Raw genomic sequence first — 25,908 nt, forward strand, 5'->3', positions numbered from 1 at the left:
GTTTACTAGGGCTTTCTTCTCAACGCAAGAAATCTTTGTTAATAGCTAGGGTTTTATAAATGGATGTGATGAACTTATAAAAAGTACTCAAAAGCTAGCAAAGTTTCACAAGAAATTGGCTATAACACAAATTATTAGAATTACCGTTATAAGTTTATAGTAATGTGTTTGGAATATATATATATATATATATATATATATATTTCAAATATTCTCAAAAGGATTTGGATTAATTGAAACATCCAACTTCGTAGACTATATATTAAGAGTATAGTTTTATACTTATAAATTCTATATATATATATATATATATATCGTGTTAAAAGTTAAAAAAAAATATTATTGATATGGCTCACTTTAGTTAAATTCTTGTTTGTATGAATTTGTTATCTACTAGCTTTTAAAAGTATATTTTTGTAGAATCAGCATAACACATTTTTTATTTTAGTTATATTATCTTTATAAATTAATTTTTTTTTTTTTTTGAAAACTCTTGATCATGAGAAGGATTAGTAGGTATACTAAAATATCTCAATTAGATTGACATATACATAACATATTCATCATACTTTAAAGCCAAAAACAAATGCCTTACGATAAAAGATCAAAGTACAAAGGAGATTGATCCAGAGCTAGAGATAAACTCAAGAATATATTTAAAACAGCAGCCATTAATAATAATATAAAATCTCGTTTGGTAACTATTTCGTTTTTAATTTTGAGTTTTTGAAAATTAAATCTATTTACTTCCTATTTCTTAATGATTTGCATATTTTTAAAGTATAATGGTCGAATTCTTTAATAAAAACAAGTTTTTTAAAACTTTTTTTTTTAATTTTTAAAATTTGGCTTGGTTTTTTAAATTATTGGTAAAAAGTAGATAACAAAAGAAAAATTGAGAGGTGAAAATAATGTCTATTGACTCAATTTTTAAAAATAAAAAACAAAAAAGAAATTATTACCAAATGAAGCCTAAATTTTTAAAATTGATTACGTTAATCCCACCAAATTTTACTCTAAATAATATCAAATTTTTAATTAAAAATTGCACATGTTTCTCTTATATTTTAACTTATGATATAGAGCAAACAAAATTTAAATTTAAGAGTTGAAAGCATTTATGATATAACATTTCTTTTAAATATAATTTATGAACAAAAAAATTTATGCAAATTTTAATAGCGGGTTTATTTAGTTTTTTTGTTAACTACAATACTTTATCATTATTTAACCAACACAAGCTACTTAAAGCTGAAGTTTGTCGAGCACTAATTTACTTTTTTTTTTTTTTTTTTTACAGCTAATTTTTTTTAGAAGTATAGTTACCGACAATTATTTTAAAAACTACAACGATTGATCTTGAACTAAGCCTTAAACATATTCCGATATTTATAAATTCTATATGGCTTTTACTTCTAATTGGATTTTGACAACGCGCACCTTCAACGAAAAATCGAAGTTTTTGAGGAATAACTTGTGTGGATCAACTTATCCTTGTGTAAATCAAATAATACATATGACTTTGTCTGAAAAAGTTCAACAACAATTCTAGAGTTGTTGTGTATAATTAGATTTTTGACGGTACACACACAGATTTCTCTCATTTTGTAACCCTACTTGTTCTACACTTCAAGACTAAGAATAATTTTTAAAGCTTTATCATTTTGTTAAACATAAAAATCTAGATAAGGAGTACAATTATTTGATCTTCAAGCTTGAAATATATACTCTATAAGTCATCAATCTGTTCTTGAAACACAACTAAAGTTTAAGACTAAAAATATATATATTCATGTATTACAAGTCACATAACCCTCTTAAGTCATAAATACAATGTTTGACAATAATGTCTATGTTGTTATGCAACTAAAACAATAAACTAAGCTTTACTTGTTTTATTGTATAAACACCAGCTACAAGAATTTCTACCAATTCAATAGCTTCATAAACACGTCGCAAAGATACGTGTTTGATTTCTATATGTTATTGACCCGTTTATTCTTTTAAAAAAAATGAATCAATCGCTTACGACAACGTTATCGACAACTCATTGGTGAAGTAGTTGAAAGGTGTTTGTCAAGAAAGACGACAATTCTCTAGAAGCAACCAAAAGGACGAAGAACTAACCCTAAATGGACACACACTAGGTCATTTAGGGTTTGTTCATTATTCTTGTCAAATACTTCAAAAAAAAAAAGAAGAAGAAGAAGAAGAAGAAGAAGAGTAGATACATATAGCTTGATCTCCTAATCAATCTCTTTAATTACTCCTTAGTCATTCTATATATATATATATCATGAATTAATTGAGATAACTAAGTTTAAGTAGACATTTAAAAAAAAAAATAGTTCTATACTAAATATCCATATTAATTTTTTGAATTATTTGATTATAACTAAGTTTCTTTTATATAAAAATTGAGATTAACTAAGTTTTGTCACTAATAAGGAAGCACGAGCAATTTAGTTTATGTTCACTAATTAATTAAATCATGTAGAATTTAGGATTTTTAATATCGAATTAATTATGAATAACACCATGCTTAATAAATCTAACACTCCTGTTTAAATATAATATGAAGTAAGAAATTTTTTTGACAAAAGTTTTGAAAATAAAGGAAATTAGAATATACTTACTTAGATAATGATACTCTGCATCTATGCTAACGTAAAATAAATTTTGTTTATATTTTTCTTCCATGAATAGTTAATAGTAAAACTAAACTTCAAACTTCATATAATAAGTTAATGTGTTGTTATATATATATATACACAAATTAACAAATTTTAAGCTAATAACAACGAAAACGACATAATTTTGAGAAAAGTTCATTATTTTTACTTTTTATAAATTGAGTAAAAGTTCTAACATTGTGATGGGCTTTATTTGAAATTGGTTTTTCTACTGACAAGTTCTAAAGAAATTTGTTGAGGGTTGTCCAAGATGAAGCTCAAAGCCCATAGACCATAAACGGGCCAAGTGTAAAGGATACTAGAAAAGAGCAAAGGGGAGAGCGTGTTCCAAAAGAGAAATATCAATATCTCGGGAGTGTGAACAGACCAGCCAAGCCAGTGAATATATGTCAATCAAGAAATAATTGAGTGGGATTAAGACTGAAAACCTACAACATCAAGCACCAGAAATGTCTTTAACACTACTGCTGTCACACACAATCGTAGATGTATATCAGGGGATAGGTTCATAAATAGCATCACTTGACCACACCAAAAAAAAGGAAAGTAAGTAATCTCCAAACAGAGATCCGATCTGACTTCTTTTTGTGCTTAGCTGAATTAATCACTCCTAGTACTGACTTAATCATCAGAGTACAATAGACTCGACACTACACATTAGTGTAAGGATCTCTTACACAGGTCAACTTGAAGGATATCAAGACCAGACAAAAGGGAAGCGGGATGGAGATCAAGGCAATCAAGCATACATAGTGAAGCCCAATGCAAAAGACGCCAATAAAATTAATAGTTTAAATTTGGGTTTAATATAGTTTATTGAGTAAACTTTATCAAAGCACAAGAGGAGCTAAATAAGACCAAAATAACAATTAATCAATTGAACTATATTGAAGTTGATGTCTGAGTATGTTTGTAAAACTAACCCATAATATTTTTTTTTTTTGAAAATAAGAATTCATTCAAGAACAACCAGAGAATGGTGGAGGAAAACCAATCCGGGATCACAAAAGAAACTCCACCTTCTTCTTCAAAGCCAAAAGAAGAAATGGGAACAAAACAACCACCGTAATTACCATGCACCCAAGTAGCCCGTGCCAAACGATGGGCCAACTCATTTGCAGAACGTAGACACCACACAAAAGACAATGCCTGGGCAGACGAAGCCAGAGCGACAATGTCCTCAACATAAATAATACCTGACAGCTCAGACAGATCCACATTTATATGAGATAAAACATTGACTAGATCAAGACAATCAAACTTGATAACTAAAGGGGGAGGATGTTAGGCATATTTTAAATAATAATATGTATAATTAAAGTATGGACTATGTATGTGGATTAATATTTGATCACATTATTTTATTAGATTGGGTCCTATTATGTGTGTTGGGGTTGATGCCCTAAACTCTCATAAGATCCTATAGTTTGTAAATACCTGTATGAACAAACGCTTGTGATGTAATAATATGAGATATTTTCTTCACTGTTATCTATGAAACATGAGATGTTTTATTTGCATTTACCACAAACCAATAAACTAAGATCCCGGGTTGTCGTTGTAACTTAAGCATGTATGCGGAGACATACAAGTAGATCATGTCTTAAGTGATAACCTAAATGCTCTATAATATATAGATATAGGAGGAAAAACTTATCCTTGTGACGCTACAGATGCGACCCGCTGATGACGGACAGAAATGCACGTCATTATAAGCCTTTTATTTAGAATTACGAAGGCTATTAAGTAGAAGATGCGACGATTATACTAAGAATTCATGAGAAAACGAGCTTGCGTCGATTGACATTAATAATCTTGACTAATCCACTATTATGCGTTATTATGCATTCAATTTTTTATTTTTGTAGCAAATGCAAAAATCAATCGCATGCGCGGAAGACAGGCTATCGCGAAGACGACCGCATGCGGGGAATCTCTCCATCGTAAAGGTGAACGCATACGTTCGACGCATGGATGTTGCGGCTATTAATCGCATGCGTCCATCGCATAGAAGTTGCGGCTACAGAATAATAATCATAATAGAGGGATGAGCGCAAGGATGGTGGAATGCATTGATACTTCGAAAACCAAGCATGAACGCATACCTCGGGATTATCAAAAGGTGATGTTGACATTTTACTTACCACGCCGTTAGCAGTAGAGATTCAGAGCAGGTCCATCACATCCATCATGCCGTTAGCTGCAGAATTTCAGAAAAGGACCATTAATGCTGTCGGCGATCAAGCTCTATAAATAGAAGCCGTAGAGCAGAATTTCAAATCATCTAGGGTTTTCTGCCTGAGTGCAGATCCTTGTGATCCAAACCAAAGCGTGAGAAGATAGTCTTGAAAGTTCCTCATCCCCTCAACCATTCCGAGTGACGATCGGAGCCTTCGCCAGAGTTAGAGCTCGAGAGAGTCTACTCCACCGCCCCTCCATGGCACCACCGACAACCTTGACACACATTCGATGGAAGCAAGACATTACTTCCATCTGACCCTCCATTTCTCTTCTATCCTTGTATTGTATTACATTGTGGCTTAAGAGATTAATACATTTTGTGATCAATGCATTTCTATATTTTACTTCGATTCCATCTCTATCTTCATTTACTTAGTATCCTTTACTTTCATTGCATCACTAAGTAAGACTGCTAGAGTATCGCATACTTAGTCATGCGGCATAGATATATGAAGCACGTAGTAAGCCACCGAGAGGTGTTCGTTGCGTGAGTGTTGTGAGAAAATTCTATTTGCTTAGTGCAAAGATATAGGAACGCTTGTCTATAAGCAGATGCAATGCTTGTCTATGAGTAGAATCGGCAACAACCAACTACCTGGGAGGGTAAGTAGTTGATCGCATTAAGAAATGTAAGCAAGTGTTCACTAGAGATAGGAATAATCTTACATCAACCATGTTTATGCGATTGCTTTGTCTTATGAGCGCATCATTCATCATTTAGGCATACTTGGAAGAGTAGTCTAAAAACCAAATCTAGACTCGGGAGAGCGGATTGAATCACATAAGCAAGAATGGGGACTTAGGAATAAGCTCCGTTTGCTACTACACAGCATATCCTTTATGTATGATAGGGTGGTATGCATTCATCTTGCTTATGTGTGAGAGCACATGAGTGGGAATAGAGACTTAGAAATAAGGCCTATCGAAACTATCGTATATACATCGCATGTGTCTTCGTCAAGTGTGTATAGCATGATCGCATAGCATGCGTTGGCTGGGGTTACTCTTGCGGTCGAGCTTAGTGTTGCGATGAAGACATCCTCGTCATTTTATCTATTTCCATGCATTTTACTACGCGTTAACAGTTGTCGTGTCTCTACCTTTTAGTCATACTTCTACCACTTAATCTGTTAGTTAGGAGTAGGAGTAGTGCATAGTCCATAACCTTCAACATTCTTTTATTCTTCGCCGCAAACACATTATCGCATAACATTTAGCTACAAGTCCCTAAGTTCGATCTCGGATCACCCGAGAAACTTGCGATCTCGTTATACTTGGCGAGAGAGCAAGAAAACTTGTGATAGGAACACATGGTCATCACATATGAGGTTAACACATGCTTTCCATCCCAACGCATGACCACCGACACATGAAAACAAACACATAGCCCAAGACATGCATCATATATTGCGCTTCCAAATTTCATCACCACCTGTTTTGTAGATAGTTACAAGTGTTATGACGTGCTACAGATGGTTTAATCCTGATCATTCATGTAGAGATATGCGAGCGGGGGTGTCCTATACAAAAGAGTTTGTATAAGACCGAACCATGAAATGTTTAGTCTCATTATATAACGCTATTCATGACAGAGACTTCATTTCACTAGGATGACCATAGGTAACATGACCGTAATCATGAGTGAGTTGGGAACTCCTGCCTATGAGGGTGGTCATTTGATTTGTATGGGTATGAGTGGCCAGATTGCCGACTCAAACCTACCACTTTGGGGATTCGTCTGGTTGGGGAGCTGGGAACTCAGCTACACAAGATAGAATTCATTCCTTCCCCAAAGCAGGGGTAAGTAGATAGATTGCTCCCCTGATTCCGGAGCTTGAACGATGTGGCGCCATACACTTTCTCAAGACCCGAGAGGTATCCATTCATAGTAGGACTATGATGTATTGTTCATTAAAGGGATCAGTGGTACTTAAGGAATTAGATGTAACTACAGGGATAAAACGGTAAATTGGTCCAGCTATACTTACGAACATCTGTTAAGGGTTATCGTACTATTGACTGGTTATATCCGATGGACACAGAAATATATCTATAGTGAGAAGAGTGCAGCTATCAGTCTTTAGTGGAGTGCTCGACAGTTAACGGATGGTGGATCTCGTGACTAAAGAGTTTAGCCAGTTATTCATGTACTGTTGGAGCTTCAAGCCACAAATCCATAAGGTCCCCTTGGTAGCTCAATGGATTTAATTTGAGAATCAGTTTTTGGGTCAGTTTGAAGTATTCAAATTGACAAGAGGGAGTTTGATTATATATGATATGATTAAACTAGTTCAGTTGTATATGATATAATTGATATGATGTATGAGATACATTAATTGGAGGATTATGATATAAATATGATTTATATCAAGTAAAGGGAAAAGGATCATGGTTTAAATGTTACATATGTTGTGATATTAAAACTATAGATTATAAATAGAACATGATAAGTTAGTTATTGTATTTATTTATAATTAAAACAATTATGAGATAATTGTGGGTGGTTTCTCCTTTAACCATGCATGAAAGTGGGAGGTTGTATTCAATTTTCATAACTGAAGGATAAAATGGAAAATATTTTCATTTTGTAAAGAATCACTTCACTAAGTACACAACCAATCGTTTAGCTCACGAGAGACTACACGATAGCCTTCAAATGTTTGTCTAAACGATCGTGTACACGCGCTTTTGACTAAACGATCGTGTAAATGATCAAGCTGCTTTTTCCTAAACGATCGTATACCTACTGACTTTTACTAAACGATCAAGCACAAAGTCTATATGATAGATACAATACTTTCCCACTTGTTTGGTCATTGAGTTTGATCGTTGTTTCCTCCAAACCTCTACCAAATCTAACAGAACCTACACCTCTTGGATTCTTACTCCGAGAATACCAAGGTTACTGAGTGGTGGTGTCCGAGAGGTTACTTGTTCATAGAGAAGCTTGTTCGTGACTACTGGATGATTGAGTAGACGTTTTGGGCAAGAGCAAGATTTTGCTATCCAAGTTTTTCATGAGAGCGGAGACCTGTAAAAGAAGAGTTCTTCAAAGGTAAGTCTCTCATTCCTTTTATATTTAATTTCTAAAGCATGCCGTAATTTTGTTAAAGATGCATAACTAGTTTGTATGTTTGTGAATACTTGTAATTCTGTCACAATGAATTTGGATCGATCGTGCTTCCGCTCATGGGTTCTCTTTGATAAGAGTTCCTTTAATGTGATCTAATTAATTAAGACCCTAGATTTCTTATTGAGTATGAACTTGGGGTAGAAGCCCATTCCTAGTTAATTAACGTTTAATGGGAACCCTAATTGAACTAGAATATAAAGAGATATTAGGTTTATGGTATCTAATATATCAAAATAAAAAGCACTTAGTCTTTCTTGAATCTCATCCAGAGAAATATCCCATTTAGGGCATTCGGGGTTTTGGTTGAGGAAGACAATAGTCACCTTATAATTGTCGTTAAGTTTGCAATGGAATCTGATATGTTATTCTTGACAATTAAGCATGAATGATCCTAGGGTTATATCTATTCAATATAGATTTAAAGTATTTATGCTAACAAGTGGTATCATAGCATGAATTTCATGTTATTTTATATTTGTTTTCCATTGGGACTATGATTTAATTTTGGTTTCGGTAAAAATTTTTGATTGAAAATCTTATAGTTATCTAGAATTAATCAATAAAAATTATTCAATCTTAATTCCTATTGGGAATTATTCAAACGGATGGTAATTCTTGTTTAATTAGGAATTGGTTGATAATTTAGTGAATATAAAATCAAGATTTCTACTTGATAATTTTGTAATTTAAATCTCAATTTTGATTGCTATAATTTTGTGAATTGTTTTTTAAATTTGATTGAAAATATTGCCGATGTTAGGTTTTGATTAAATTTGATTGAAAATATTGCCGATGTTAGGTTTAAATTTGATTAATCATTATCTGGATTTAAGCTTAAATTTGATCAATCATGTTGTAGGTTCAAGTTTAATTGATCATGTTGTGGATTCAAGTTTAATTGATCATGTTATGGATTTAAATTTAAATTTGATTGATATTTTAGTGAATTTGAATTTAAATTTTATTGATGATATTTTTGTGATATTCACATTTTTATGTTGCTTTAATTGTATAATGTGTTTGCAATTATTGAGTGAATTTTAGTAAAGACTATTTAGTGTTCTTTTCTCATTATTTTTGTACAATAATATTGTTATATTATTGTGTCTTATATATTTTTTTATTGGATTGGTCAAAATAATATGTTACCAAAGTAGTATCTCTTATCTAGATTAGTTTAATTCTAAAATGTAATATGTGCATATTCATTTATGCGGATAATTATCGGCCCAAAGGAAGATAATTATTTGGCCAAATTGTGAGTATGCATGTAGTGATGAGTATGTGACAATTATAAGGATTACTAATGTGAAAAATAGTCAGTCCAAGAAAGGCAATTTATCGACAAAGTTTACTGTTAGTATTTTGATTATTGCATTGAGAATACCATTTACAGTTGGTATTTTTGTCCAAAGGTTGGACATCAATGTTGTGTTAGGTATTTTGTTAAAGAGGCCCACCATATATGAAACTATTTTGTTATATCTTAGTTGTGAGCATATGTTTTGTTGTTTATTGTTTCAGTTGGTCTTACTCAAATATCTGGAAATCTGAGTTCAATCCCTTAGTTGAATGGATCGAACTTCAAGATTTGAAAGGAAAGTCTAGAGATACTTCTCGAGTGAATGGATTTGGACCTTGCATTAAGTACCGATAAACCTACTTCTACTAAGGAACAATCGTACGACTAATATAGAGAAGTGGAAATGGTCTAATTGTATGTGTTTGATGATCATTAGGCACTCCAGTCCGGAGTCTTTTTGGGGCTCTATCACGAAAATTGAAAATGCCAATAAGTTTCCTACTCAAATTGAGATATATTTTGCTGAAAACGAAAAAGAGGAAGTAAGTAGCCTTTTGACTTCTTTAACTTCCACGAGGTATAAGCGCAATGGGAACATAAAAGAGTACACATTATGGAAATCTCCAATCTCGCAGGTAAATTCGCACTTGATATCGAGATTAATGAAAATTTACTCATACATCCAGTTCTTATTTCTCTTCCTGCATAATTCACTCAGTTTAAAATAAACTATAATACTCAGAAGGATAAATGGAGTATTAATGAGCTTATCCCATAATGTTTTCAAGAAGAAGATAGGATTAAGAGAGAAAGGACAGAAAGTGCTCATTTGGCAATGGACTCTCATAATAAGAAGAAAAGGAAATCTACGGGTGTTGCAGAAGAGGCATCTCAGTAAAATAAAAGATTGTCCTAAATACGCCAAGTGGTATGTAAAAAAGGGTAAACTTCTTACTATGGTTTGTTCTGAAGCTAATTTAGCTTCTGTACCTACAAATACTTGGTGGGTAGATTCTGGTGTTACTACTCAAATAAGTATATCAATGCAAGGTTGCTTGTGGAGTAGGCCGCCAAGTGATGATGAAAGATTCATCTATGTGGGTGATGGCAAAGTAGCTCCAGTTGAAGCTATTGGAAATTTTAGATTATGTTTGGTTGTTATTTGGATTTGAGTGAGTTTTTTTTTTTTTTTTTTTTTTTTTTTTTTTTTTTTTTACACTGTCATTTAGACGGAATTTAGTTTCTATTTTCAAATTAGATAAATTTGATTTTTCTTGTTCTTTTGGAAATAATAAAGTTAGTCTTTTTCAAGATTCTAAACTTATTGGTACTGGTTAATCTATGTATGCTTGATTCTTTTGCTTCATTTAACCCTGTTATCTAATTGATGTGGTACAAAGCATAAATTAAATGAAAATTCCACTATGTTATGGTACAAACGTTTAGGTCACATCTCTAAACAGAGAGTTCAGAGACTTGTGTCAAATGGAATTATTGATTCTCTTGATTTAAGTAACTTTGACGTGTGTTTGGAATGTATTAAGGAAAAATAGACAAACATAAGAAAATTAGGTACCAACAGATGCTTAGACGTCTTAGAACTAATACATACAGACATTTGTGGTCCATTCCCTACGACTTCTTGGAATGGACAACATTATTTTATTATGTTCATAAACGATTATTCAAGTTATAAGTACCTATATTTAATTCATGAGAAGTCTCAATCTTTGGACGTTTTCAAGTCTTTCAAAGCTGAGGTTGAACTTTAACTTGGAAAGAAAATTAAGGCTGTTAAATTTGATCGTGGTGGTGAATACTACTCTAGATATGAGAGATCAGGTGAGCAACGTCCAAGACCCTTTGCCAAATACCTAGAGGAATGTAGAATCATCCCGCAATACACTAGTACGGGCAAACCCAACATGAATGGTGTAGCCAAAAAGCGAAATAGAATACTTAAGGATATGGTAAGAAGTATGATTAGTCATTCTTCTATACCAGAATCCCATTTGGGTTGAGACATTAAAGATTGCAGCATATATCCTTAATAGGGTACCTAGTAAAACAGTCACTAAAACCCCTTATGAGTTGTAGACAGGAAAAAAAGTCTAATATTAGGCATCTTCACATACGAGGTTGTCTAGTTGAGGCTAGGCCTTACAGGCCTAACGAAAGAAAATTGGACTTAAGAACTATTAGCTAGTATTTTGTTGGGTATTTTGAGCACTTTCAGGGTTTCAAGTTTTATGATTCTCATTCGAGATCATTGTTTGAGACGAGAAATGCTAGATTCCTTGAGGATGTTGAGTTTGGGGGGAAGATAGCATAAGGAAAATTATCTTTGAAGAGGAATTAGTTTCTTTTCCTAATGTTATTATAAATAATGTTCAGGCTTCAATTTCTGACTTCACTATTGAATCAATTATATAGAACAAGCTAGCATTAACTTCCCGTTGTTGAACTTGAAGTTCAAACTCAACAACTTCAAGAAGCGCCAAAAGGATCCATTAGAAAAAGAAGAAGTGTAATTCCATATGATCATATTTTATTTCTTCAAGAATATCGAGATGATGTGGGCATAATGGAAGATGATCCAGTCAACTTCCAACAAGCTTTACAAAAGTCTAACTCTAAAAAGTGGATAAATGCTATGGAAGAGGAAATAAAATCCATGAAAGATAGTGACGTTTGGGAACTTGTCGAATTGCCATCAGGAGTGAAACCCATAGGTTGTAAATGGATATTGAAAACCAAAAGGGATTCACATGAAAATATTGAAAGATATAAAGCCCGTCTTGTTGCAAAGAGTTTTACTAAAAAGAAGGCATTGATTACAAAGAGACTTTCTCTCCGGCTTCATCGAAAATTTTTTTAGGGTAATCATGGCACTGGTAGCTCACTTTGATTTAGAGCTACACTAGATGGATGTAAAAACTGCTTTTTTAAATGGCATAGATGAGATGATTTATATGGTTCAACCAGAAAACTTTATATATGGTAATTCAAAGTCTATGATGTGCAAATTGAAGAAATCCATCTACGGTCTCAAGCAAACCGCTCCTCAATGGTATCACAAATTCCATGAAGTAATTATCTCCTTTTGTTTTGAGATAAATATTTGTGGAAGATTGTGTATATCACAAGTTCAGTGGGAGTAATTCTATCTTTCTAATGTTATATGTCGATGACATACTCATAGGAAGTAATGATATAGGTTTATTGCATGACACTAAGAGGTTTCCCAGAAAGAATTTTGAGATGAAAGATCTTGATAATGCTTCGTTTGTATTAGGAATTGAAATACTGCAAGGTCATTCTCAAGGTATTTTGAGATTATCACAAAAAAAAGATTTTGAGTAGATTTGACATGAAAGATTGTGCACCAGAAAATACCCAGGTCGCTAAAGGTAATAAATTTCATTTAGGTCAATGCCCCAAGACTGTAATCGAGACTAAGAAGATGCAAAAAGTTCCCTATACATTGGCCGTTGGAAGTCTAATGTACGCGTCTAGATATTGCGTTCATAGTTGAAGTGTTAGGCAAATATTTGAGCAACCCGGGGATGGATTATTGGAAAGCAGCCAAATGAGTTATGAGGTATTTACAGAGAACAAAATATTACATGCTTCCTTATCGAAGATCAGAAGTCTTAGAGATCATTGAGTATTCTGATTCCAATTATGCTGGATGCCAAGACACTTGCGACCCACTTCAAGCTATATCTTCATGTTGACTGGAGGAGCTGTATCCTTGAAAAGTGTTAAACAAACACTTATAGCTTTTTCTACTATGGTTGCTGAGTTTATAACATGTATTGAGGCTTCCGATCATGGAATATGGTTGCAAAATTTTTTCACTGGACTTTGAATAGTGGTTGGCATAGAAAGACCACTAAAATTATTTTGTGACAATAAGTTGGCAGTAGTGTATTCCAACAACAACAAAAGCAATGCGAAGACAAAACATATAGACATGAAGTTTCTAGTTGTTAAAGAAGGATTTAAGGATGGTCAAATTCCGATAGAACACATAGGAACAAACTCTATGGTGGTAGATCCTTTGACTAAAGGTTTACCACCTAAAATTTTTCATGAGCATGTTGCTCACATGGGTGTTAGTCACTTTTCTGATTCCATGGTTTAGTAGGAGTTTATTATTGAGGATGTTCTTTGACCTTATTTTGTTTATTTTCTATATAGGATAAAGTTGATGGTTTATGGTTTATTATCTCAACTTGTTTATCATGCATGCGGTTTAGCATAAAGTTTTTAAAAATGATCTCACTATAGAATTTAGACCAATTGGAAACAGGCATAATCTAGATTATTTTGCATGTAGTTTCCATGCTATCCATCCATACTTGGACTATGTCATTGAATGTATTGGAATTGGTGATCAAGAAAGGTTTAGATACAAGGGTAGTGACGAAAGCCGCCTTGATTCTGGGCTAATACAGAAGATAGGCCATATTGAACTAAAGGAAAATTCGATTATTGAAATAACCTATTTATGCACGCTTAAGGTTGACGTGATTTAAATACATTAGGTACACAAACATAACCCAAGTTGGAATTGTTAGATGGGGTTATGTATGTAGATTAATATTTTATCACATTGGGTTATTTTATTAGGTTGGGCCCTACTATATGATCTAATTAATTAAGGCTCTGGATTCCTAATTGAGTATGAACTTAATGGGTAGAATTTCATTCCTAGTTAATTAGAGTTTAATGGGAACCTAATTGAACTAGTATATAAAGAGACATTAGAACTATGATCCCCAATATACCAAACAATAAGCACAAAACAATAAACACTCAGTCTTTCTTGAATCCTATAAAGAGAAAAGTCTCACTTAGGGCATTCAGAGTTTTGTTTGAGGAAGACAATAGCCGTCTTATAATTGTCTTCAATTTTGTAATGGAATCTGGTATGTTATTTTTGACAATCAAGCATGAATGATCCTAGAGTTATATCTATTCAATATAGATTTAAAATATTTATGCTAACAGAGGAGATCCAGAGGCAAAACAATCAATAAAAACTTTCAAACCTCTAACCACCGCAAAGGCATCAAGGACCTTAATGCTTAAGGAATATCAATATAGTCAAGTTCATATGCTATATATATTCCTGATTGAGGATTATTTGGCTTCAAATACTTGGTTGTGCAAATAGGTAATATTAATTTGTCTAAAAATAGGTAACATTCATAAGAAAAATGAAAGGAAAAAAGATGTACATGAGTCACATTTGTGTTAAATATATAGTCTATTAAAAAGAAATCAACGAAAATGAAAGAGAGAAAATTATATACGAAGTTCAAAGGCTCAAATATAGCGAATGTCCGAGAGTTTATTGACCAAGATAAATAAAATATAAAATTTGGGGGGGGGGGGGGGGGGGGGGGTGTGAAAATGGGGGGAACAAAAAATACTATTTTAACTCTAAGCTTAGAGTTAGTAATTTTTTCATTTGGTATTAAATTTAGTTTTCTCTGTTACTAGATTTTAAAATATTATATTTCTATTTTTAATTTTTATATTTCTATTTTTAATTTTGAATTTAATTTTCGTTTATCCTAAGTTTCAATTATTTTATAATTTACTCTCAAATAATTATGATGTAAATATTTTTAATTAATTTTAACAGTTACTAAAAATTAATGAAATTTAATTTAATTCTTTTAGATTAATTAATAGATATTAACATCAATGACCAAACGTGAGTATTTAATGAAATATTAAGAATAAAAATATAAATCTAAAATTCCTAGTGATCAAATTAAAATTAAATTCAAAATTCAAGAATAAAAATATAATATTTTAAAACCTAAAGATCAAATAGATATCAAACTCAAAATTAAGAGAGTATAACCTTTAAAATTTTAAAACCAAATGAACTTTTTTTTAAAAAAAGAAAAAAAAGATATTTTTACCTACATAACATTTTGAGGGTTAAAATAGAATTTAAACATATGATTTTGGAGCTTGGGTCAATTTTAAAGTTTGCATATAATATATAGCATTACCCACAAGTTAAAAAAAGGTAGATAAACAACCTTGAAAATGGGCATCGGGGAAAGCATTGTTATTGTTCATGAAGATAAGTAATTTTTTGGTGTCAACATTTGTCACGAGGCTTTATACATATTCAAATATAATCTCTTTTTCTTTAATGAAAAGTAAATCAGGCACAACAATATATATATAAGCTTATCTAGTGTTATACTAGATTTCTATTTAGGGAGAGAACCAAAATTTTGCCCTAGAATTGTTGCGTAAAATTATAGTAAGTGTTATATATTTTTACTCTAAATTTTAAAAACATTTCAACTTTGATATTTATTCAGTCTTCATTTAAAATATCGTTCAAAAATTTTTTCTCGTGTTATATGGTATCGATAAAATTATAGAGAAAAACGATATTAGGACTAAATTTTTAATGAAATTATGAATTTTGGCAAAAGTCATTTCATGGTTAATTTGTGCATTATTGGTCAAACTTATTATTATTATTTTGTCGTTGTTTTATTGAAATTAATGAATTTATGATGATTTATATCTTGAGCTCTATTAAGATTAGTGGATTAATTAGTGAACATTTAATCGAGGGTAAAAATTGCAACACCTATTTAAATTTAGGGTCGAAGTGTATACAACATAATAAGTTTAGGATTAAAATTGATTTTTTTTCCAATATATTATGACAAAAATAGTATTTGAAAATTTAAATAGAAAACAAACAAACAAACAATATATATATTATAAAAATACCAATCTAATAATGACTCATTACATAACGATAACAATTACCATCAATGGTTCAATTTCTCACATTGAGCTATGTTAGAACTTTAAAAGAAAAAGAAAAAAATCAAAGTGAACTTAATTCGATGATAATTGGCATAACCTTTGTTCAAGTCAATCTTTAAAGAAGAAACTTTTTAGGGGTTTCTATACATATATGTTAGCATAAATTCTTTATATCTATATTGAATAGATAAACCTTAGGATCATTCATGTCAAATTATCAAGAATAACATACTGGATCCATTGCAAAATTGATGATAGCTTCAAGATGATGATGGATGACTATGGTCTTTCTCAACCAAAACTCCGAATGCCCTTAGTGGGATCTCTCTCTAGATGAGATTCAAGAAATACTGGGTACTTATTATTTTGGTATATTGGAGACCATGGCCCTAAGGTCTCTTTGTATACTAGTTCAGTTTGGGTTCCATTAAATTCTAATTAACTAGGAATGGGCTTCTACCCATTAAGTCCATACTCAATTAGGAATCTAGGGCCTTAATTAATTAGATCAGCCCAATCTAATAAAATAACCCAATGTGATAAATTATTAATCCACATACATAGTCCATATTTTAATTAAACATATTATTATTTTAATATGTCTAACAATCTCCCACTTGGGCTATGTCTATGTACCTAATATAATTAAATCACATAAAACTTAAGTGCGCATAAACAGGTTATTTCAATAATAGAATTCCTCTTTAGTTCAATCTGGTCCATCTCCTGTATTAGCATAAAATCAAGGCGGCTTTCATCACTACACTTGTAACTAAACCTTCCTTGATCACTAATTCCAATACATTCAATAACATAGATCAAGTATGGATGGATAGCATGGAAACTACATGCAAAGTGATCTGGATCATGCTTGTTTCCAACTGGTCCAAATTCCTTAATGAGATCATTCTAAAAAAAAAAAACTTTATGCTAAACTGCATGCATGATAAACAAGTTCAGATAATAAAATATAAACAATCAACTTTATTCTATATAGAAAATAAACAAAATAAGGTCAAAGAACATCCTCAATAACAAACTCCCACTAAACCATGGAATTAGAAAAGTGACTAACATCCATGTGAGTAACATGCTCATGAAAAACTTTAGGTGGTAAACCTTTAGTCAATGGATCTGCCACCATAGAGTTTGTTCCTATGTGTTCTATCGAAATTTGACCATTTTGAACTCTTTCTTTAACAATCAGAAACTTCATGTCTACATCCTTTGACTTCGTATTGCTTCTGTTGTTGTTGGAATACATCACAGCTGACTTATTGTCACAAAATAATTTTAGTGGTCTTTCTATGCCAACCACTATCCGCAGCCCAGTGACAAAATTTCGCAACCATATTCCATGATTGGATGCCTCATAACGTGCTATAAACTCCGCAACCATGGTAGAAGAAGCCATAAGTGTTTGTTTTACACTTTTCCAAGATACAACTCCTCCAGCCAACATGAAGATATAGTTTGAAGTGGATCGCAAAGTGTCTTGACATTCAATATAATCAGAATCAGAATACCCAATGATCTCCAAAACTTCTGATCTCCGATAAGTGAGCATATAATCTTTTGTTCTCTGTAAATACCTCATAACCCGTTTGGCTGCTTTCCAATGATCCATCCCCGAGTTACTCAAATATCTGCCTATCACTCAAACTATGAATGCAATATCTAGACGCGTACATACTTGAGCATACATTAGACTTCCAATGACCGATGCATAGAGAACCTTCTGCATCTCCTTAGTCTCGAGTGTGGTCTTGGGGCATTGACCTAAATGAAATTTATCACCTTTAGCGATCGGGGTATCTCCCGACGCACAGTCTTTCATGCCAAATCTACTCAAGATCTTTTCAATGTAGTTCTTTTGTGACAATCTCAAAATACCTTGAGAACATTTCACAGTATTTCAATTCCTAATACAAAAGAAGCATCACCAAGATTCTTCATCTCAAAATTTCTTCTGAGAAATCTCTTAGTGTCATGCAATAAACCTATATCATTACTAGCTATGAGTATGTCATCGACATATAACACCAGAAAGATTGATTTACTCCCATTGAACTTGTGATATACCCAATCTTCCACAATGTTTACCTCAAAACCAAATGAGGTTATCACTTCATAGAATTTGTGATACCATTGACGAGAGGCTTGCTTGAGACCGTAGATGGATTTCTTTAATTTGCACACCATAGACTTTGAATTATCAGACACAAAGTTTTCTGGTTGCACCATATAAATCGTCTCATCGATGTTCCCATTGAGAAATGTAGTTTTTACATCCATCTGGTGTAGCTCTAAATCAAAGTGAGCTACCAATGCCATGATTACCCTAAAAGAGTCTTTCGATGAAACCGAAGAGAAAGTCTTTTTGTAATCAATGCCTTCCTTTTGAGTAAAACCCTTTGCAACAAGACGAGCCTTGTATCTTTCGATATTTCCATGTGAATCCCTTTTGGTTTTAAATATCCATTTACAACTTATGGGTTTCACTCCTGATGGCAGTTCAACAAGTTCCCAAACGTCATTGTCTTTCATGGATTTTATTTCCTCTTCCATAGCACTTATCCATTTTTTAGAGTTAGAACTTTGTAAAGCTTGTTGGAAGTTGATTGGATCATCTTCCATTACGCCCACATCATCCTGATGTTCTTGAAGAAACAAAATATAATCATCTGGAATTGCATTTCTTCTCTCTCTAGTAGATCTTCTTAGTGGCACTTCTTGAGGTTGTTGAGTTTAAACTTCAGGTTCAACAACGGGGACTTCAATGTTGTCTTTTTCTATAATTGGTTCAATAATGAAGTCAGGAATTGGAGCCTAAACATTATTTATAATCACATGAGGAAAAGAAACCAATTCCTCTTCAAAGACAACTTTCCTTATGTTATCTTCCCCTAAAACTCAACATCCTCAAGGAATCTAGCATTTTCTGTCTTAAACAATGATCTAGAAGTGGGATCATAAAACTTGAAACCCCAAGAGTGCTCAGAATACCCAACAAAATAGCAGCTAATAGTTCTTGAGTCCAATTTTCTTTCATTAGGCCTATAAGGCCTAGCCTCAGCTAGACAACCCCATATGTGAAGATGCCTAATACTAGGCTTCTTTCCTGTCCACAACTCATAAAGGGTTTTGGCTATTGCTTTACTAGGTACCCTATTAAGAATATATGTTGCAGTATTTAGTGTCTCACACCAAAGGGATTCTGGTAGAGAAGAATGACTAATCATACTTCTTACCATATCCTTAAGTGTTCTATTTCACCATTTTGCTACACTATTCATGCTAGATTTGCTCGGCATAGTGTATTGTGGGACAATTCTACATTCCTCTAAGTATTTGGCAAAGGGCCTTGGACGTTGTTCACCTGATCCATCATATCCACCGTAATATTCACCACCACGATCAGATTTGACAACCTTAATTTTCTTTCCAAATCTTGAAGTTCGATCCATTCAATTTAGGGATTGAATTTAGATTTCTAGATATTTGAGTAAGACCAACTGAAACAATAAACAACAAAATATATGCTCACAATTAAAGCATAACAAAATAATTTCACATATGTGGTGGGCCCCTTTAACAAGATACCTAGCACAAATTGATATCTAGTCTTTGGAAAAAAAAACACCAACTGTAAATGGTACTCTCAGCGTAATAATCAAAGTACTGACAATTAACTCTGTAAAAAAAACAATAGCCTTTCTTTGGACCGACTACTTTTCACATGAGCAATCCTTATAATTGCCACATACTCATTACCACATGCATACCTACAATTTGGCCAAATAATTATCTTCCTTTGGGCCGATAATTATCCGCATAAATTCATGAATATGCACATCTTATATTTCATAATTAAAACGATCTAGATAATAGAGGCTACTTTGGTAACATATTATTTTTCACCAATTCAATCTAAAATATAAGATACAATAATATTGTACAAAAAATAAAGGAGGAAGAACACCAAATAGTCTTTTATAAAATTCACTTAATAATTGCATACACATAATACAATTAAAGTAACATAAACATGTGAATATCACAAAAACAATCAAATTGTAGATTTTAATTCACAAACTTATAAATCAAGAACTAAGAACCATTTTCAAGAATTTCACAAAGTTATTAATCAATAAAACTTAGAAACGCGAGCAAGAAGTTCAATCAGCAATTAATCCAAATAGTTGACAAATTCAATATTATCAAACTATTAAAAAATAAATTCACTAAATCAATCAGTTTTTTTTTTTTAACTGAAAAGTTAAGTTAATACTTAATTGATGAATATGAGTTTCAAAAAAAAAGAAAAAAAAAAAAAACAGCGACAACATTAACTTTTCCATTATTAATCAAATTTAAAATCGAACTCATAAAGTCATCCACTAAGAATTAAAGAAAAAAAATTGATAATTAAAACCAAGAACCGCCGGCAAGACTTTAATCGGTAATTGACCGATACTTTCGCCCAACGGCAACTCCAGTTAGTTATTAATCGAAAGTCTTGATGGGTAAAACTTGCAGCAACTAAAGACCTAACTCCTTCGATCGGTCTTTAACTTTTTTCTAGTGGATTTCATCACATTGGTGGACTTTTGTCAAGAATGTTGAACTGAACATCCTTAATTTTGACAATAATAGAACTAAGGTTTTTTTTTTTCCTTAAAAAAAACCTTTAGGAAACCACGTTCAATGAAAATAATCAACCCAAAAAAAAAAAAATTCACTTTAATCCACCACTAGCACATCATTTATAATCGGTGATGGGTATGCCAAATACCACAGACAAGAATACGGGTTGCAAGAACACATATTGCCAAAGAAAAAAATGACCGCCGAGATTTCCATCGTCGATAAGTTTACAATGCTGCTATAGTAAGTCGTCCATTTTTTTTTTAAAATTCTTTAAATTCTTTACCGAAACCAAAATTTAATCAACAATGCCAATGGAAAATTCATAAACTAACAATCCAACATGAAATTCATGCTCTGATACCACTTGTTAGCAGTAAATTCTTTATATCTATATTGAATAGATAAACCCTAGGATCATTCATGTCAAATTGTCAAGAATAACATACCGGATTCCATTGCAAAATTGATGGTAGCTTCAAGATGATGATGGATGATTATGGTCTTCCTCAACCAAAACTCCGAATGCCTCATTGGGATCTCTCTCTAGATGGGATTCAAGAAAGACTGGGTGCTTATTGTTTTGGTATATTGGGGACCATAGCCCTAAGGTCTCTTTATATACTAGTTCAATTATGGTTCCCATTAAAACCTAATTAACTAGGAATGGACTTCTATCCATTAAGTAATAAAATAACCCAATGTGATAAATTATTAATCCACATACATAACCCATACTTTAATTAAACATATTATTATTTTAATATGACTAACAATATAGTCTTAATTATAATCCAATATTACATTTATATATTGAACTTTTCATTTTTTTTTTCATAAATGTCACAGTGAACTTCATATTTTCGAGAAAATAAATGATCTTTTACTATTTAACACTCCAAACATTAAAAGAATTTTTTTTTAAAAAATGCAAAAATGTAAAAACTTTTCATATCCCACCCACCTCCATTAATGTTTTTTTTTAATAATTTTATTTCTCTCTCATGCAAAAGTGAAAAACTTTTCATATCCCACCCACCTCCAACCTCCATTAATGATTTCTTTTTAGTAATTTCATTTCTCTTTCATCTTTTCATATCCAACCCACACTTCATCTTTTCATATCCAATCCACACTTGGTCTTCTTTAATTTCTCTCTCATAACTCTCTCTCTCATCTTTCCGTTAATGCCTCTCTCTCTCCGTCCACCTTGCCATCGTTGCCACCTCCCAATATATTTCATAAATTTTTTAGAATGTTTCCAAATAAACAATAAAATATATTACATGTACAAGTGAACGAACATGAATCAATCACATAATATAAAAGATCAACATAGAAAATGATTATGTTAAGAATTAAATCAATCTCTAATTTATATAGAGTGGTATATTTTATATATATGTTAGAATATTTTCAATCCTAACAAAATATTCTGAGGTATATTTTAAATAACTATGAATCCAAAAAAAAAAAAATGTGAAATCAACGAAAATATAAAATAAAATATCATTAAATGCATTTTCTCTCTCCAATTAAATTAAATAAAGGAAAATTTTCAAAATTTCTCTCTCCATTTTAAAATTTTAAAAAAATTATATTAAATGCATTTTTTTTTGTCTCTCCATCATTAACCTAATTAGTCAAAACAAAAATAAATAAAAAAAGAATAATTATAAAAGAAACAATTATGTACGAAAATTTAAAAAAAGGGTCAACCTGTCCACAAAATTACAAAAAAACATACATTGAAAAAAATACACATTTTGGAAAATTATGATCCAAAGATGATTATTTAGGTAAAAATTTCGAACTTTTTAATAAATTTCCCAAATTTAAATAGACCCAGAAAGACTAGATGTGGGCTTACGGTCCTCTTTTAAATTTCTGTTGCGTCTTAATTGGGCCTCGGCCCAATTTTAGCCGCCCTTCTAGCCCAGGCTCCGTTTGAGAACGACTCCAGATTTCGCTAAAAACCGCAACTTTTGGTGGCGGCGAACGCCCATTACTCCGGCAGGCTTCAGCATTTAGCAATATCTGTTCGGTAAAATCTTCTGGTATTCTGGGTTTTTTTCTTCATTCTAAGTTTTTAATTTTTTTCCCGCCTTTGGAATTCTGTTCTCTTGTCGTTAATGGTAGTTAGTAGAGAGAGAGAATCATGATCCTTGGGCTAAGTTCGTTAATTTCTGTTATGTTTCTTTCTTTTTTTTCAATGGGGGATGTTTTTCATGTTTTCTGATTCGAGTGTGTTTGTTTTCAATTCTTTCCTATCTTGGTTTGTTTGAGAAATTATTTACTTATTGATATGCAGACTAGGTGTTTGATATAATGCCGCTTTGAATTGTTTTGTTTTTTGTTTCTTATAATAATTTGTCTTTGGCTTTCTTTTCAAGTTCCAACTATTAACATACTTGCTAGCATACCTTTTGAGACTTGAGATAAGTTTAGGTTTTGGATTTTCTTATGAGCTTTTCCATATCACTGTCGCTTGATCTTCATTTCTTTATAAGATGCAAGAGCCTTGCAATTGGATAAGCTTCCCCTGCTATTAGATATTTTATGGGAAGATTAATGTTTGGAATCGGTTGCACTGTAATGTCCTTTCTTATGTGAGACCAGATGATTCTCTTTTGCAAAGTGCCAAAATACTAGACACTAGGAACTTAAAGCTGTTGAGAGCTTTCTTATGTTATTATATGCAATCTCTGGGAATAAACTTTACATTTTTGAACTATTGCTGTATAAAATTGATTTTCAGTAGTTTATATTTTGGTCTTATTGCATCTCAACTTGAAAAGGCTTACGAAATAAAGGTTCTTATGTGCCTCAATATATGGTTTTCTTGCATATGATCAGTGACCAGAACTGAACAGAAAGAATTTTGATTGTACGCCTAATGATGAAGTAAACCACCTCCTAATGAAATTCTTTGACCAATATTCTGTTTACCATATTGACATTATTTACCCAATCTCACACATACCTTTGGTTTGATCTGATGAAGACTCACTCGAGTTTTCGCTGTTATTATTTGAATTCCATTTAATTGTTATATTATGTTAAAGAAAGTTTCATTTTCTTTTTTCTTGTACTTCTCATGCAACACTTGGGTGTTACCACTTACCAGGAAACTTTTCCTGTGTTAGATTTAAATTTAAAAAATAAAATAAATAAATAAATCGATTCTAACAACTGGAATGTTTGTATCTTGAACTCAAAAAAATGCTTGTGGGGCTTAATTCTTTCTTAAATTCGTAACTGGAAGGCCAAACTATTACTTGTGCGATCAACTAATTTCTGTTCCTGCACTCTTTAGGTTTCTTTATATGACTGGGCTTGCTGAGATTGTCATTACAAATTTTCGGATCCAGATTTTTCCGCATTAAGTCCCTCTAAGTAGATTGGATTTCCCTATTAACATGTCTTTCCTGTGGCCTTGCAGCATTAACCATGTTGGAAAATGATGCTAATCCAACTATCAGCAAGTCAACTGGCCTGCCACGGAAGCGCTTCTACCGTGCAAGAGCACACAGCAACCCTCTAAGTGACTCTCACTTCCCAGTACCAATCTCCCCCAGTGAAGTTGATTATTCCCTTCATTACCCTCAATTATTCCCTTCAAATGATCAGCGAGATAGATCCAAAAAGATTGAATTTGCTGATATTGGTTGTGGTTTTGGAGGTCTTCTGATTAGTCTTTCAGCCCTTTTCCCGGAAACCCTGATGATTGGAATGGAACTTCGGGATAAAGTAACAGAGTATGTTAAGGAACGGATCTTAGCTTTGAGAGTAGCAAATCCTGGCCAGTACCAAAACATTTCAGTAGATCGAACAAATTCCATGAAGTACATTCCAAACTACTTCGAAAAAGCACAACTTTCGAAAATGTTTTTCTTGTTCCCAGACCCTCATTTCAAGGAGAAGAATCATCGCCGACGCGTAATCAGTCCACATCTGCTTGATGAGTATGCATATGCTTTGAGAGTTGGTGGGATTATATACACAATCACAGATGTGGAAGAGCTTGGAGACTGGATGAAGACTTGTCTAGAGAATCACCCGTTGTTCGAAGCTCTAACATTGGAAGAGCTCGAGGCAGATCCAGCCGTGAAGCTTTTATGTTCTGCAACTGAGGAGGGACAAAAGGTTGCAAGGAATGAGGGACAGACCTTTCAGGCAGTTTATAGACGCATTAGTGCAGCACCATGACTGGAAAGATTGAGCCTTCTGGGTTCATTTGATTGAAGTAATGAGTTGTTTTCTTTGAGCTTTTTCATACCTCCTAGTCTTTCTTTGTATTCTATTTTCTGCTTTTGTGAAAGATACACCTTAGAAATTTGATCTGATTTACTTCAAATGTGGATTAGGCTGAGAGTAGTTCTCCTAATCTGGCATTCTAAATCATTTTTTTTTTTTTTTTTTTTTTTTTTTTTTTTTTTTTTTTTTTTTTTTTTAACAGATGTTGGATGAAATAATCGAATCTCTAATCACAAGGTCAACAATACAAACTTTATATCAAATGAGTTATGTTTATATTGCCAATTGATACTACTATTATATGTGAAATTAGTTTTCAAATGACTGAAACATGTTGGATTGACTTTTTAAGTTAGAAATTGAAGTACAAAATGTATATTTAAGTCCGAAGAAAATCATTTTAAACAGACTTTACACTTAATAGAGATGTTGAGATCTTAAGTTATTATAAACTTTTCATTTTATTATTAACCCAACACAAACCAGGAGAATTAATATCATGTCCACCTCGTTAAAAATAAGTAAAAGAATCTTTAATGATCCTTGTTTTTAGTAAATAAAACTTCTATCATCTCTATTATCTAAGACAATACGTGGGGAGAAGAAATTGACCGGTACAAGTTTTATAATATTTCATTTTTGCCCTAATAAAATAAATTTAAAGAATTTTTACTTGCTATTAATCATTAAAAAAAAAATTATAACATTATCGATTCAAATTCAACCAAATGATTGACCGATCTGGCCCGAAAGGCCCAATAATCAAATCGAGTTTTCGGTCCAAAATGTACTTTGGGAGGCCCAATAATCAATTA

The 25,908-nt window shown here is 32.3% G+C and overlaps 1 protein-coding gene across 4 annotated transcripts; it reads left to right on the plus strand.

Moving 5' to 3' along the window:
- The first annotated feature begins 22,724 nt into the window (after positions 1–22,724).
- On the plus strand, positions 22,725–25,237 carry LOC120075240 (tRNA (guanine-N-7) methyltransferase). 4 transcript variants are annotated; one of them, XM_039028455.2, is made up of 2 exons: positions 22,725–22,893; positions 24,279–25,237. In XM_039028455.2, the coding sequence occupies exon 2, from the start codon at positions 24,287–24,289 to the stop codon at positions 25,043–25,045; it is 759 nt and encodes a 252-aa protein (XP_038884383.1). In that variant the 5' UTR covers positions 22,725–22,893; positions 24,279–24,286; the 3' UTR covers positions 25,046–25,237. The 4 variants fall into 4 exon arrangements, with proteins under 4 accessions (XP_038884383.1, XP_038884382.1, XP_038884381.1 ...); XM_039028454.2 differs by having other exon boundaries at positions 22,725–22,880; XM_039028453.2 differs by having other exon boundaries at positions 22,891–23,010.
- Positions 25,238–25,908: the final 671 nt, after the last annotated feature.

Source organism: Benincasa hispida, chromosome 4 (genome assembly GCF_027475165.1).
Source record: "Benincasa hispida cultivar pf3 chromosome 4, pf3_genome.v1.1, whole genome shotgun sequence".
NCBI lineage: Eukaryota > Viridiplantae > Streptophyta > Magnoliopsida > Cucurbitales > Cucurbitaceae > Benincasa > Benincasa hispida.